The 17,535-nt window shown below is 23.5% G+C and overlaps 1 protein-coding gene, 1 long non-coding RNA gene and 1 pseudogene across 3 annotated transcripts; all 3 read left to right on the top strand.

Moving 5' to 3' along the window:
* Positions 1-1,366: 1,366 nt before the first annotated feature.
* On the top strand, positions 1,367-6,441 carry LOC132927103 (2',5'-phosphodiesterase 12-like; annotated as a pseudogene).
* A 1,133-nt stretch (positions 6,442-7,574) lies between these two features.
* LOC132927101 (2',5'-phosphodiesterase 12-like) lies at positions 7,575-12,921 on the top strand. 2 transcript variants are annotated; one of them, XM_060991565.1, is made up of 9 exons: positions 7,575-7,711; positions 8,891-9,656; positions 9,827-9,966; positions 10,046-10,211; positions 10,276-10,405; positions 10,502-10,657; positions 11,150-11,255; positions 11,671-11,825; positions 11,883-12,921. In XM_060991565.1, exons 2-9 carry the CDS (start codon positions 8,899-8,901, stop codon positions 11,988-11,990), a joined length of 1,719 nt encoding a protein of 572 aa, XP_060847548.1. In that variant the 5' UTR covers positions 7,575-7,711; positions 8,891-8,898; the 3' UTR covers positions 11,991-12,921. The 2 variants fall into 2 exon arrangements, with proteins under 2 accessions (XP_060847548.1, XP_060847547.1); XM_060991564.1 differs by lacking the exon at positions 7,575-7,711 and adding an exon at positions 7,868-8,334.
* Positions 12,922-14,032: 1,111 nt separating this feature from the next.
* On the top strand, positions 14,033-16,455 carry LOC132924523 (uncharacterized). The gene is made up of 4 exons (XR_009661335.1): positions 14,033-14,191; positions 14,684-14,789; positions 15,205-15,359; positions 15,417-16,455. It is a non-coding gene; the product is annotated as an uncharacterized LOC132924523 (long non-coding RNA).
* The last annotated feature ends 1,080 nt before the right edge of the window (positions 16,456-17,535 follow it).

Here is a 17,535-nt window from a genome sequence, read left to right as displayed (position 1 = left end):
TTTTCAATTACTATAGAAGTATAAGTACATAGTCTACACGTATTTAAATAATAAAGGAAAACAAATTTATCATTTCACATGAACAAATAATATTTTTTAAGCATTCAATAGTAAAGGTATGGAAGAAGGTATGTATGTAATGTTAGTTAGCTGTAGCGCTTAAAGACATATTCATATATGTAGTATATAGGTACCTACTCTTTATTAACATTTATTTAATATTTATTATTAATTATAGCATAAGTATTTAATTGGATCTAGTTGATAGGTACTAGGTAATCCTGAGAACATAAATTAAAAAAATAACCAATACTTTTAAAATTAATCGTGAAAATTTAATAAATTCTATAAATACTGTTTTTATTTTACAGCTGTGTTACACAAAAATCTTATAAAATATTAACAGTTCAGACATCCAAAAGAGGTTAAGAATTGGCCTATATTATACATTAAATGTTATATACATTATTATTTATCATATACTAAAATATTATTACTTTTTTGAGATGTCGATTATAGTTACCGAGTGTAAAAATATAAATTGCACTTAAGTAAACAGTGATCTGTAAATAAATTCAATATTGAATTAACCAATAGTGTTATACATTTTATTAGTACCATAATATTGTCATAATTGTCTATCATAAAGTACTGTTCAGACTACGATTAAAGATACTACTATCTTTAATCGTGGTTTAGACTTAAACTATGTATTTATAATATAGAATATTTTATTATTATATATTCATCAATAACGATTGACTACCTGTTTTACATAATTAAACATATAATTATGAATTATTATATTTGTATAAAGGTATGATTTGGTAGTAATTTGTTTTGAATTTCACAATATAACATCAGTAATATTTATACGAGAAAGATTTAAATTATATTGACATCGAACATAAAAAATAAACTATAATGATTTATTTACATTGTTAATTATTTAAATAATGAATTGTTATATGTAAGATATATAATATGTAAGATCGTTTATTTAAGTTTGATAAGTTGAAAATTTGTATTTTTATTTGTATTAAGAAAATGAATTAACATCTTTTTTTTTTTTTATAGGTCTTAGCTTTAGAATTGAATTCTGACTATAAACAAATATTATTAGTATGCAATACTCATTTGATATCTGATCCAGAAGGTGATTTTATTAGATTGTTTCAAGCGTTAATTGAACTAATTATTATTAATAAAATAAAACAAAATATCACCAAGGATGTAAGTATATTTAATTTGAAAAATTATTTAGCTGTGTATTAAACAAAATAATTTTCATTATAATATTTTTACTTTTAAAAAGATTAGGTTAATAACAACGAGAATAATTTATATAGTTAGTTATTATGTGTCTATTGCCTACTAAATATACTAAGTACACAATATTATTGGAAATTTATTTCATTATATCATACTCAATTTTTAAATGGTATTAATATCTAATAATATTATAATATTAAAAATTTTTGAATTCGGCGGCCAGTGATAATGTGAAATGTGTTGATTATTCCAAGCCAAATTGATATGATATTTTTCTTTCATGATAGTGATATAAACCGTTTTTTTTCGACTGTCTGGTCTATTGCACAGGCGCATTGAGTCGTTGTAGTCTTCCCGGACTACTTACATTTTCGTATTGTTCCGTGTTCGAAAATTGTTGTGGCTGTTTGTCAACCATGTTGGTTTTAATTAACGTTTTTGTTATTCTCAATGATCTATCTAATGTTTTATTACTACTGCAGACTGTATAGTACCTCGTTTAACATTTAAAAAAGAAAATTATAATTTATTTTTCTACTGTTGATTAGTAACAAAGATTATACTATTTAAAACCAAATATCGATGTAAGTATGCACATTTTTTGATATTGCAATAATTAGTTTAACATTTTTAAAATTGCTTATCGATACCTAATACTTGTTTATGAATTTCATACTTCAGTGTTTATTTAAGTACATAAATCCTATCATCCAGGCAGTACTATGACACGTATTTCTTAGTATCAAACAGATTTTCTATTTTATAGGTACCTTTTTCTTTCCAATTATTTTTCTTTTTATATTTCGATGAACTTTGTTACACATATGTAATTTTGCATGTTTGTGAGCTACAAGGACTATTTACATAGATATGCAGATAATTTAGGTACATATTCACTAATCAACTGTACAATTCAATGTACCTACTATTTCATTTACTTAGTTTTTTTTATAACGCAATCTCAACAACTATAGATTTCAAAATATTTTTGAATTATCGTAAAGTATTAATCGCTCCATGTCACTGTTTGCTCCAATTGTCATGTTTAAAGTATTAAGTTTCAAAACAGCATGTAAATTATATTTAAATTGTACATAAAAATAAATAATATAGTCATGGACTTACTATTTTTTTTTCTAGAGAAACATATGAAAAACTCTTACAACTTATTTAAGCATAACTATTTCACTAAAAGAAATATGTCTTCTTTTACATTATTTTTATGGGAAAATACAATGTTTGTTAACTGTTTGATTCCGACGGGTGAGACCGAACTAAAAATGATGGTGACTCTACCATCTCCATTTAACAAGTTGCACAGAATAAACTTGTGTCGAAGCCCAGAAGATACAATAAGAATATTTATTGACAGACTTGTTTTAAAGTTATCGAAAACTCAACGCAAAGTTAGTGATAGTGAAAAGCTTAAGAGAAATTGTGTAGAAATAAAAGTGAATGGAATCAAAGTACCATATACTTCTAAATGCTATGAAATATTTGAGGAATTTAAAGCAAATATTACCCTTGAAATTAAAGATCATACGTATACAGTAATAGTTAATGCACCAATAATCAACGAATTAAAATTGAGAATTCCTCCATATCAAGGATTAATGATATATCCCTATGGATTTGATCAGGGATATAATGTCTCTGTTATGGATACTGAATATTCGTGGTACAGAATTGATTCAAAAAAAGAAATTAAAGTGGGCGATGATATGACTTATGAACCTACTGCCGAGGATGTTAATTGTCGTCTAAAATTGGTTTGTAGTCCTTTTAATGACATGCGGCAACCTGGACCTACAGCAGAAATAATATCTTCAACAGTCTTAGAAAATACCATTGAAAGATACCCATTTCAAAGAAGATCAATAATAAATCTATATCGCAATAGGAAAAGGTAATTAATTATTTATATTTTTCTGAAATTATAACTATAAACGGTGGGTATACTTACTTATTATTTATTTTTGTTTTTTTTTTTTTTATCTAAAATCAAATCAATATGCTATTAAGTTTTACTACATTTAAAATAACTAAATCTGTTTTTCTGTAATTTATATGTTGTAGTTTCAGAGTTGTGTCATACAATATACTCGCTGGAGAATATACAAAAACTAAGGAAGCAAAAAATGAAATGTATCCATATTGTCCAGAAGAAATTTTAGCGTCCAGTTATCGGCACCCTCTTGTAATGAGTGAACTTCAAGGTACTTAAGTGATATGAATATATATATATATATATATAATTAATTTTATGTGTAATTAATTATTTTGTTTAAAGCGTACCATGCAGATATAATTTGTTTGCAAGAAGTGGATAAGCTTTTTTTTCATAGAGAGTTGTGTCTTATTTTAGAACAATACGGTCATATGACTGGATTATATTTTAAAAAGAATGGCCGTAGGAATGAAGGCCTGTGTTGTTTTTATAATACTAATACATTTGAGTATGTTATACAGTATTATTTGTACATGTTGAATAATATTTTAATACTTTTAAATTTATTTCAGTTTATTAGAACAATTTGATATTAGTTTTGAATGACCTGACTACTATAGAATTGTACTGCGGACCTATTATAAAAGAAATTATGAAAGATGAAAAATGGAAACAAGGATTAGAAAAAAAGAACTGTTTTCCAAGTTAGTGATTATTGATATAAGTATTATTATAAGGTTTAAAAATTTGTATTTTTATTTGTATTTAGAAAATGAATTAACATCTTTTTTTTTTTATAGGTCTTAGCTTTAGAATTGAAGTCAGACTATAAACAAATATTATTAGTATGCAATACTCATTTGATATCTGATCCAGAAGGTGATTTTATTAGATTGTTTCAAGCGTTAATTGAACTAATTATTATTAATAAAATAAAACAAAATATCACCAAGGATGTAAGTATATTTAATTTGAAAAATTATTTAGCTGTGTATTAAACAAAATAATTTTCATTATAATATTTTTACTTTTAAAAAGATTAGGTTAATAACAACGAGAATAATTTACTATATTTAACTATGTAAAATGGTTTCTAGATTTTGATTAACATATTGTGTATGTATTTACAAATTATCAACAGTGATTTACCTTATCGAGGGATAAATTATTTTTACCAAAAAAAATTTATAAAATAATATTACACTACATATATAAAAATTAGAAAAAAAATATAGATAATAACCAAGGGTACCATTTAAAAAAATAATTAAAATATAATTTTTCAAATAAACTTTTTAAAATAACTTGGAATGATTTAAACTTAAAAAAAAATCATTATGTGTATACTAATATCTAATTTCTCCGAAAATATAATTATTTATTTTTATACAAATTAAAAATTAATAAAATATGATGATTAAATAATTTATGACTGTGTATTAATTTCAGTATCCCGAGAGCAATGTATCGTTTATATTCTGTGGAGATTTCAACAGTACACCTGAAAGTGGTGTTAATGATTTAGTCACCAATTTATTATTACCAGAAGAACATAGTAAATACATTTTTTAATTTTAATTTATACTTTAAATAAACTACTTTTATTGTTAAGATATTATATTATTACACTTTTTTTTCATCGAAAAATAAAAAAAAATATTCAACTTAAAAAGAAATATAATCAATTCAAAATGATAACTCTCAAGTATTTACTAGGGACTACCAATTTAAGTAGTTATCTATTATTAAACATTTTATTCCATTATTTAAGATTTGTATAAGTAGATCATTATTGAAACTGTGTAAAATTACATTAGTATGTATGTAATTAAAGATTGTTGATAAAATATTAATTATATTTGCAGTGGGATTTAGAAGTTTTGGTTAATTTTAGTAGTCCACTAATTATATTAGTTATCTAAAATTATAATTGTTAATCCTATGTTTAATTTAAGTTTTATTTTTTCAGGAACGGTAAAAATGCTAAACGATTTAAAAAGTAATCTTGACTTTAAAATGGATAGTGCATATGATACTGATGTCCTGTACAGTAATTATACTGAAACTTTTTCCGGTCTTTTAGATCATATATACTTTACAAATCAACATCTCTACCTTAATGAGGTAAAAAATATTATGCGAAAATATTTTTTTCAGATTGTATTACATTTGTATTTTTAGGTATTACCCATGCCATCACATGATGATGTTATCCAATATGGAGGAATTCCGAGCGTATTATTTCCTTCAGATCATTTAGCTTTAATTGCAGACTTCGATGTAAAATAATTTATCTATTTTATAATGATATTTTCTTTTATTATATTTATATTTTTTAAATAATATTTCTAATAGTACCTTTAATTTTGTGTAATGTTTATTATAGTGTTACAATAACTGTAAAATTTAAGTATATTTTAAAGATCCGATTTGTTCTTATTTTGAATAGTTTCTGTATGTATACAGATAGGGCCTGGATTTATATGAAAAAAAAAATCCTAATATTTAACCATGTCACTTATTTCTATTTTTGGTGTATGTTAAAAACATATATGCCCAGCGGACCCTTAATGTTTCTTGTGTGTATCTGGCTCTGATTAGTTCTCCAAAGTCTAACACCATCTACTCTAATAAATGGAATGGCGGAGGAAGTTTTTTTTGACCATGTAATAGTCTTAACGCGCAGCAACTGTGCATTTACCATTTTACTAACTTGGTGTGTTTGTGTTTATTGACACTATATTCATAATCAGAGCCCTTGCACAATCTTGGAATTATTGTAAAAATAAATCAAAACATTCATTTTAAGTTGTAACTAAAATTAATGTTTATATTAAGTATAAAACTTATGTATTTAGAACTAAGTATGTAAAAATATGAAACTATAAATTTTAGCATTATCATCTGTACATGAAATGTTGAAATGCATAGATTTCTAAGAAGATGCTATTTTTTATATCTGTTTATTCTATTTAACACAGTAAATTTATATATATTTTTAATACCGTTGATTTTGAATATTGAAAAATCAGACTTTTAAATTATAAGTACCTAAGTTTTCAGTCCAAGATTAACATAAGTACCTAAGCTATTAAATTTAGAATGTAATTGGTGTAAGTGATAATTTAATCATATCTGTGTTTAGAGTAATTTAAAGAATTTACTGAAAGATTATATTTAAATCTGGAATTGATGATAAATAAACAAAATACATTTAATTATTTATTAGTTTCTTGAATTTTATTGCTGTAACAAAAATTTTCAATTACTATAGAAGTATAAGTACATAGTCTACACGTATTTAAATAATAAAGGAAAACAAATTTATCATTTCACATGAACAAATAATATTTTTTAAGCATTCAATAGTAAAGGTATGGAAGAAGGTATGTATGTAATGTTAGTTAGCTGTAGCGCTTAAAGACATATTCATATATGTAGTATATAGGTACCTACTCTTTATTAACATTTATTTAATATTTATTATTAATTATAGCATAAGTATTTAATTGGATCTAGTTGATAGGTACTAGGTAATCCTGAGAACATAAATTAAAAAAATAACCAATACTTTTAAAATTAATCGTGAAAATTTAATAAATTCTATAAATACTGTTTTTATTTTACAGCTGTGTTACACAAAAATCTTATAAAATATTAACAGTTCAGACATCCAAAAGAGGTTAAGAATTGGCCTATATTATACATTAAATGTTATATACATTATTATTTATCATATACTAAAATATTATTACTTTTTTGAGATGTCGATTATAGTTACCGAGTGTAAAAATATAAATTGCACTTAAGTAAACAGTGATCTGTAAATAAATTCAATATTGAATTAACCAATAGTGTTATACATTTTATTAGTACCATAATATTGTCATAATTGTCTATCATAAAGTACTGTTCAGACTACGATTAAAGATACTACTATCTTTAATCGTGGTTTAGACTTAAACTATGTATTTATAATATAGAATATTTTATTATTATATATTCATCAATAACGATTGACTACCTGTTTTACATAATTAAACATATAATTATGAATTATTATATTTGTATAAAGGTATGATTTGGAAGTAATTTGTTTTGAATTTCACAATATAACATCAGTAATATTTATACGAGAAAGATTTAAATTATATTGACATCGAACATAAAAAATAAACTATAATGATTTATTTACATTGTTAATTATTTAAATAATGAATTGTTATATGTAAGATATATAATATGTAAGATCGTTTATTTAAGTTTGATAAGTTGAAAATTTGTATTTTTATTTGTATTAAGAAAATGAATTAACATCTTTTTTTTTTTTTATAGGTCTTAGCTTTAGAATTGAATTCTGACTATAAACAAATATTATTAGTATGCAATACTCATTTGATATCTGATCCAGAAGGTGATTTTATTAGATTGTTTCAAGCGTTAATTGAACTAATTATTATTAATAAAATAAAACAAAATATCACCAAGGATGTAAGTATATTTAATTTGAAAAATTATTTAGCTGTGTATTAAACAAAATAATTTTCATTATAATATTTTTACTTTTAAAAAGATTAGGTTAATAACAACGAGAATAATTTATATAGTTAGTTATTATGTGTCTATTGCCTACTAAATATACTAAGTACACAATATTATTGGAAATTTATTTCATTATATCATACTCAATTTTTAAATGGTATTAATATCTAATAATATTATAATATTAAAAATTTTTGAATTCGGCGGCCAGTGATAATGTGAAATGTGTTGATTATTCCAAGCCAAATTGATATGATATTTTTCTTTCATGATAGTGATATAAACCGTTTTTTTTCGACTGTCTGGTCTATTGCACAGGCGCATTGAGTCGTTGTAGTCTTCCCGGACTACTTACATTTTCGTATTGTTCCGTGTTCGAAAATTGTTGTGGCTGTTTGTCAACCATGTTGGTTTTAATTAACGTTTTTGTTATTCTCAATGATCTATCTAATGTTTTATTACTACTGCAGACTGTATAGTACCTCGTTTAACATTTAAAAAAGAAAATTATAATTTATTTTTCTACTGTTGATTAGTAACAAAGATTATACTATTTAAAACCAAATATCGATGTAAGTATGCACATTTTTTGATATTGCAATAATTAGTTTAACATTTTTAAAATTGCTTATCGATACCTAATACTTGTTTATGAATTTCATACTTCAGTGTTTATTTAAGTACATAAATCCTATCATCCAGGCAGTACTATGACACGTATTTCTTAGTATCAAACAGATTTTCTATTTTATAGGTACCTTTTTCTTTCCAATTATTTTTCTTTTTATATTTCGATGAACTTTGTTACACATATGTAATTTTGCATGTTTGTGAGCTACAAGGACTATTTACATAGATATGCAGATAATTTAGGTACATATTCACTAATCAACTGTACAATTCAATGTACCTACTATTTCATTTACTTAGTTTTTTTTATAACGCAATCTCAACAACTATAGATTTCAAAATATTTTTGAATTATCGTAAAGTATTAATCGCTCCATGTCACTGTTTGCTCCAATTGTCATGTTTAAAGTATTAAGTTTCAAAACAGCATGTAAATTATATTTAAATTGTACATAAAAATAAATAATATAGTCATGGACTTACTATTTTTTTTTCTAGAGAAACATATGAAAAACTCTTACAACTTATTTAAGCATAACTATTTCACTAAAAGAAATATGTCTTCTTTTACATTATTTTTATGGGAAAATACAATGTTTGTTAACTGTTTGATTCCGACGGGTGAGACCGAACTAAAAATGATGGTGACTCTACCATCTCCATTTAACAAGTTGCACAGAATAAACTTGTGTCGAAGCCCAGAAGATACAATAAGAATATTTATTGACAGACTTGTTTTAAAGTTATCGAAAACTCAACGCAAAGTTAGTGATAGTGAAAAGCTTAAGAGAAATTGTGTAGAAATAAAAGTGAATGGAATCAAAGTACCATATACTTCTAAATGCTATGAAATATTTGAGGAATTTAAAGCAAATATTACCCTTGAAATTAAAGATCATACGTATACAGTAATAGTTAATGCACCAATAATCAACGAATTAAAATTGAGAATTCCTCCATATCAAGGATTAATGATATATCCCTATGGATTTGATCAGGGATATAATGTCTCTGTTATGGATACTGAATATTCGTGGTACAGAATTGATTCAAAAAAAGAAATTAAAGTGGGCGATGATATGACTTATGAACCTACTGCCGAGGATGTTAATTGTCGTCTAAAATTGGTTTGTAGTCCTTTTAATGACATGCGGCAACCTGGACCTACAGCAGAAATAATATCTTCAACAGTCTTAGAAAATACCATTGAAAGATACCCATTTCAAAGAAGATCAATAATAAATCTATATCGCAATAGGAAAAGGTAATTAATTATTTATATTTTTCTGAAATTATAACTATAAACGGTGGGTATACTTACTTATTATTTATTTTTGTTTTTTTTTTTTTTATCTAAAATCAAATCAATATGCTATTAAGTTTTACTACATTTAAAATAACTAAATCTGTTTTTCTGTAATTTATATGTTGTAGTTTCAGAGTTGTGTCATACAATATACTCGCTGGAGAATATACAAAAACTAAGGAAGCAAAAAATGAAATGTATCCATATTGTCCAGAAGAAATTTTAGCGTCCAGTTATCGGCACCCTCTTGTAATGAGTGAACTTCAAGGTACTTAAGTGATATGAATATATATATATATATATATATATATAATTAATTTTATGTGTAATTAATTATTTGTTTAAAGCGTACCATGCAGATATAATTTGTTTGCAAGAAGTGGATAAGCTTTTTTTTCATAGAGAGTTGTGTCTTATTTTAGAACAATACGGTCATATGACTGGATTATATTTTAAAAAGAATGGCCGTAGGAATGAAGGCCTGTGTTGTTTTTATAATACTAATACATTTGAGTATGTTATACAGTATTATTTGTACATGTTGAATAATATTTTAATACTTTTAAATTTATTTCAGTTTATTAGAACAATTTGATATTAGTTTGAATGACCTGACTACTATAGAATTGTACTGCGGACCTATTATAAAAGAAATTATGAAAGATGAAAAATGGAAACAAGGATTAGAAAAAAGAACTGTTTTCCAAGTTAGTGATTATTGATATAAGTATTATTATAAGGTTTAAAAATTTGTATTTTTATTTGTATTTAGAAAATGAATTAACATCTTTTTTTTTTTATAGGTCTTAGCTTTAGAATTGAAGTCAGACTATAAACAAATATTATTAGTATGCAATACTCATTTGATATCTGATCCAGAAGGTGATTTTATTAGATTGTTTCAAGCGTTAATTGAACTAATTATTATTAATAAAATAAAACAAAATATCACCAAGGATGTAAGTATATTTAATTTGAAAAATTATTTAGCTGTGTATTAAACAAAATAATTTTCATTATAATATTTTTACTTTTAAAAAGATTAGGTTAATAACAACGAGAATAATTTACTATATTTAACTATGTAAAATGGTTTCTAGATTTTGATTAACATATTGTGTATGTATTTACAAATTATCAACAGTGATTTACCTTATCGAGGGATAAATTATTTTTACCAAAAAAAATTTATAAAATAATATTACACTACATATATAAAAATTAGAAAAAAATATAGATAATAATCAAGGGTACCATTTAAAAAATAATTAGAATATAATTTTTCAAATAAACTTTTTAAAATAACTTGGAATGATTTTAACTTAAAAAAAAATCATTATGTGTATACTAATATCTAATTTCTCCGAAAATATAATTATTATTTTTTATACAAATTAAAAATTAATAAAATATGATGATTAAATAATTTATGACTGTGTATTTAATTTCAGTATCCCGAGAGCAATGTATCGGTTATATTCTGTGGAGATTTCAACAGTACACCTGAAAGTGGTGTTAATGATTTAGTCACCAATTTATTATTACCAGAAGAACATAGTAAATACATTTTTAATTTTAATTTATACTTTAAATAAACTACTTTTATTGTTAAGATATTATATTATTACACTTTTTTTTCATCGAAAAATAAAAAAAAATATTCAACTTAAAAAGAAATATAATCAATTCAAAATGATAACTCTCAAGTATTTACTAGGGACTACCAATTTAAGTGGTTACCTATTATTAAACATTTTATTCCATTATTTAAGATTTGTATAAGTAGATCATTATTGAAACTGTGTAAAATTACATTAGTATGTATGTAATTAAAGATTGTTGATAAAATATTAATTATAATTTGCAGTGGGCATTTAGAAGTTTTGGTTAATTTTGGTAGTCCACTAATTATATTAGTTATCTAAAATTATAATTGTTAATCCTATGTTTAATTTAAGTTTTATTTTTTCAGGAACGGTAAAAATGCTAAACGATTTAAAAAGTAATCTTGACTTTAAAATGGATAGTGCATATGATACTGATGTCCTGTACAGTAATTATACTGAAACTTTTTCCGGTCTTTTAGATCATATATACTTTACAAATCAACATCTCTACCTTAATGAGGTAAAAAATATTATGCGAAAATATTTTTTTCAGATTGTATTACATTTGTATTTTTAGGTATTACCCATGCCATCACATGATGATGTTATCCAATATGGAGGAATTCCGAGCGTATTATTTCCTTCAGATCATTTAGCTTTAATTGCAGACTTCGATGTAAAATAATTTATCTATTTTATAATGATATTTTCTTTTATTATATTTATATTTTTTAAATAATATTTCTAATAGTACCTTTAATTTTGTGTAATGTTTATTATAGTGTTACAATAACTGTAAAATTTAAGTATATTTTAAAGATCCGATTTGTTCTTATTTTGAATAGTTTCTGTATGTATACAGATAGGGCCTGGATTTATATGAAAAAAAAATCCTAATATTTAACCATGTCACTTATTTCTATTTTTGGTGTATGTTAAAAACATATATGCCCAGCGGACCCTTAATGTTTCTTGTGTGTATCTGGCTCTGATTAGTTCTCCAAAGTCTAACACCATCTACTCTAATAAATGGAATGGCGGAGGAAGTTTTTTTTGACCATGTAATAGTCTTAACGCGCAGCAACTGTGCATTTACCATTTTACTAACTTGGTGTGTTTGTGTTTATTGACACTATATTCATAATCAGAGCCCTTGCACAATCTTGGAATTATTGTAAAAATAAATCAAAACATTCATTTTAAGTTGTAACTAAAATTAATGTTTATATTAAGTATAAAACTTATGTATTTAGAACTAAGTATGTAAAAATATGAAACTATAAATTTTAGCATTATCATCTGTACATGAAATGTTGAAATGCATAGATTTCTAAGAAGATGCTATTTTTTATATCTGTTTATTCTATTTAACACAGTAAATTTATATATATTTTTAATACCGTTGATTTTGAATATTGAAAAATCAGACTTTTAAATTATAAGTACCTAAGTTTTCAGTCCAAGATTAACATAAGTACCTAAGCTATTAAATTTAGAATGTAATTGGTGTAAGTGATAATTTAATCATATCTGTGTTTAGAGTAATTTAAAGAATTTACTGAAAGATTATATTTAAATCTGGAATTGATGATAAATAAACAAAATACATTTAATTATTTATTAGTTTCTTGAATTTTATTGCTGTAACAAAAATTTTCAATTACTATAGAAGTATAAGTACATAGTCTACACGTATTTAAATAATAAAGGAAAACAAATTTATCATTTCACATGAACAAATAATATTTTTTAAGCATTCAATAGTAAAGGTATGGAAGAAGGTATGTATGTAATGTTAGTTAGCTGTAGCGCTTAAAGACATATTCATATATGTAGTATATAGGTACCTACTCTTTATTAACATTTATTTAATATTTATTATTAATTATAGCATAAGTATTTAATTGGATCTAGTTGATAGGTACTAGGTAATCCTGAGAACATAAATTAAAAAAATAACCAATACTTTTAAAATTAATCGTGAAAATTTAATAAATTCTATAAATACTGTTTTTATTTTACAGCTGTGTTACACAAAAATCTTATAAAATATTAACAGTTCAGACATCCAAAAGAGGTTAAGAATTGGCCTATATTATACATTAAATGTTATATACATTATTATTTATCATATACTAAAATATTATTACTTTTTTGAGATGTCGATTATAGTTACCGAGTGTAAAAATATAAATTGCACTTAAGTAAACAGTGATCTGTAAATAAATTCAATATTGAATTAACCAATAGTGTTATACATTTTATTAGTACCATAATATTGTCATAATTGTCTATCATAAAGTACTGTTCAGACTACGATTAAAGATACTACTATCTTTAATCGTGGTTTAGACTTAAACTATGTATTTATAATATAGAATATTTTATTATTATATATTCATCAATAACGATTGACTACCTGTTTTACATAATTAAACATATAATTATGAATTATTATATTTGTATAAAGGTATGATTTGGTAGTAATTTGTTTTGAATTTCACAATATAACATCAGTAATATTTATACGAGAAAGATTTAAATTATATTGACATCGAACATAAAAAATAAACTATAATGATTTATTTACATTGTTAATTATTTAAATAATGAATTGTTATATGTAAGATATATAATATGTAAGATCGTTTATTTAAGTTTGATAAGTTGAAAATTTGTATTTTTATTTGTATTAAGAAAATGAATTAACATCTTTTTTTTTTTTTATAGGTCTTAGCTTTAGAATTGAATTCTGACTATAAACAAATATTATTAGTATGCAATACTCATTTGATATCTGATCCAGAAGGTGATTTTATTAGATTGTTTCAAGCGTTAATTGAACTAATTATTATTAATAAAATAAAACAAAATATCACCAAGGATGTAAGTATATTTAATTTGAAAAATTATTTAGCTGTGTATTAAACAAAATAATTTTCATTATAATATTTTTACTTTTAAAAAGATTAGGTTAATAACAACGAGAATAATTTACTATATTTAACTATGTAAAATGGTTTCTAGATTTTGATTAACATATTGTGTATGTATTTACAAATTATCAACAGTGATTTACCTTATCGAGGGATAAATTATTTTTACCAAAAAAAATTTATAAAATAATATTACACTACATATATAAAAATTAGAAAAAAATATAGATAATAATCAAGGGTACCATTTAAAAAATAATTAGAATATAATTTTTCAAATAAACTTTTTAAAATAACTTGGAATGATTTTAACTTAAAAAAAAATCATTATGTGTATACTAATATCTAATTTCTCCGAAAATATAATTATTATTTTTTATACAAATTAAAAATTAATAAAATATGATGATTAAATAATTTATGACTGTGTATTTAATTTCAGTATCCCGAGAGCAATGTATCGGTTATATTCTGTGGAGATTTCAACAGTACACCTGAAAGTGGTGTTAATGATTTAGTCACCAATTTATTATTACCAGAAGAACATAGTAAATACATTTTTAATTTTAATTTATACTTTAAATAAACTACTTTTATTGTTAAGATATTATATTATTACACTTTTTTTTCATCGAAAAATAAAAAAAAATATTCAACTTAAAAAGAAATATAATCAATTCAAAATGATAACTCTCAAGTATTTACTAGGGACTACCAATTTAAGTGGTTACCTATTATTAAACATTTTATTCCATTATTTAAGATTTGTATAAGTAGATCATTATTGAAACTGTGTAAAATTACATTAGTATGTATGTAATTAAAGATTGTTGATAAAATATTAATTATAATTTGCAGTGGGCATTTAGAAGTTTTGGTTAATTTTGGTAGTCCACTAATTATATTAGTTATCTAAAATTATAATTGTTAATCCTATGTTTAATTTAAGTTTTATTTTTTCAGGAACGGTAAAAATGCTAAACGATTTAAAAAGTAATCTTGACTTTAAAATGGATAGTGCATATGATACTGATGTCCTGTACAGTAATTATACTGAAACTTTTTCCGGTCTTTTAGATCATATATACTTTACAAATCAACATCTCTACCTTAATGAGGTAAAAAATATTATGCGAAAATATTTTTTTCAGATTGTATTACATTTGTATTTTTAGGTATTACCCATGCCATCACATGATGATGTTATCCAATATGGAGGAATTCCGAGCGTATTATTTCCTTCAGATCATTTAGCTTTAATTGCAGACTTCGATGTAAAATAATTTATCTATTTTATAATGATATTTTCTTTTATTATATTTATATTTTTTAAATAATATTTCTAATAGTACCTTTAATTTTGTGTAATGTTTATTATAGTGTTACAATAACTGTAAAATTTAAGTATATTTTAAAGATCCGATTTGTTCTTATTTTGAATAGTTTCTGTATGTATACAGATAGGGCCTGGATTTATATGAAAAAAAAATCCTAATATTTAACCATGTCACTTATTTCTATTTTTGGTGTATGTTAAAAACATATATGCCCAGCGGACCCTTAATGTTTCTTGTGTGTATCTGGCTCTGATTAGTTCTCCAAAGTCTAACACCATCTACTCTAATAAATGGAATGGCGGAGGAAGTTTTTTTTGACCATGTAATAGTCTTAACGCGCAGCAACTGTGCATTTACCATTTTACTAACTTGGTGTGTTTGTGTTTATTGACACTATATTCATAATCAGAGCCCTTGCACAATCTTGGAATTATTGTAAAAATAAATCAAAACATTCATTTTAAGTTGTAACTAAAATTAATGTTTATATTAAGTATAAAACTTATGTATTTAGAACTAAGTATGTAAAAATATGAAACTATAAATTTTAGCATTATCATCTGTACATGAAATGTTGAAATGCATAGATTTCTAAGAAGATGCTATTTTTTATATCTGTTTATTCTATTTAACACAGTAAATTTATATATATTTTTAATACCGTTGATTTTGAATATTGAAAAATCAGACTTTTAAATTATAAGTACCTAAGTTTTCAGTCCAAGATTAACATAAGTACCTAAGCTATTAAATTTAGAATGTAATTGGTGTAAGTGATAATTTAATCATATCTGTGTTTAGAGTAATTTAAAGAATTTACTGAAAGATTATATTTAAATCTGGAATTGATGATAAATAAACAAAATACATTTAATTATTTATTAGTTTCTTGAATTTTATTGCTGTAACAAAAATTTTCAATTACTATAGAAGTATAAGTACATAGTCTACACGTATTTAAATAATAAAGGAAAACAAATTTATCATTTCACATGAACAAATAATATTTTTTAAGCATTCAATAGTAAAGGTATGGAAGAAGGTATGTATGTAATGTTAGTTAGCTGTAGCGCTTAAAGACATATTCATATATGTAGTATATAGGTACCTACTCTTTATTAACATTTATTTAATATTTATTATTAATTATAGCATAAGTATTTAATTGGATCTAGTTGATAGGTACTAGGTAATCCTGAGAACATAAATTAAAAAAATAACCAATACTTTTAAAATTAATCGTGAAAATTTAATAAATTCTATAAATACTGTTTTTATTTTACAGCTGTGTTACACAAAAATCTTATAAAATATTAACAGTTCAGACATCCAAAAGAGGTTAAGAATTGGCCTATATTATACATTAAATGTTATATACATTATTATTTATCATATACTAAAATATTATTACTTTTTTGAGATGTCGATTATAGTTACCGAGTGTAAAAATATAAATTGCACTTAAGTAAACAGTGATCTGTAAATAAATTCAATATTGAATTAACCAATAGTGTTATACATTTTATTAGTACCATAATATTGTCATAATTGTCTATCATAAAGTACTGTTCAGACTACGATTAAAGATACTACTATCTTTAATCGTGGTTTAGACTTAAACTATGTATTTATAATATAGAATATTTTATTATTATATATTCATCAATAACGATTGACTACCTGTTTTACATAATTAAACATATAATTATGAATTATTATATTTGTATAAAGGTATGATTTGGTAGTAATTTGTTTTGAATTTCACAATATAACATCAGTAATATTTATACGAGAAAGATTTAAATTATATTGACATCGAACATAAAAAATAAACTATAATGATTTATTTACATTGTTAATTATTTAAATAATGAATTGTTATATGTAAGATATATAATATGTAAGATCGTTTATTTAAGTTTGATAAGTTGAAAATTTGTATTTTTATTTGTATTAA

This window comes from Rhopalosiphum padi, chromosome 3 (assembly GCF_020882245.1).
Source record: "Rhopalosiphum padi isolate XX-2018 chromosome 3, ASM2088224v1, whole genome shotgun sequence".
NCBI lineage: Eukaryota > Metazoa > Arthropoda > Insecta > Hemiptera > Aphididae > Rhopalosiphum > Rhopalosiphum padi.
Note: the sequence above shows the minus strand (reverse complement) of the source record. Positions and strands in the feature narration are given on the sequence as shown.

What these genes read in the sequence shown, in the direction of transcription:
- LOC132927101 (XM_060991565.1), top strand. Translation starts at nt 8,899, where the DNA reads ATGAAAAACTCTTACAACTTATTTAAGCATAACTATTTCACTAAAAGA. An exon ending in AAAAAAGAACTGTTTTCCAA is followed by an intron (nt 10,406 to 10,501) that starts GTTAGTGATTAT and finishes TTTTTTTTATAG; the next exon opens with GTCTTAGCTTTAGAATTGAA. An exon ending in ATTATTACCAGAAGAACATA is followed by an intron (nt 11,256 to 11,670) that starts GTAAATACATTT and finishes TTATTTTTTCAG; the next exon opens with GAACGGTAAAAATGCTAAAC.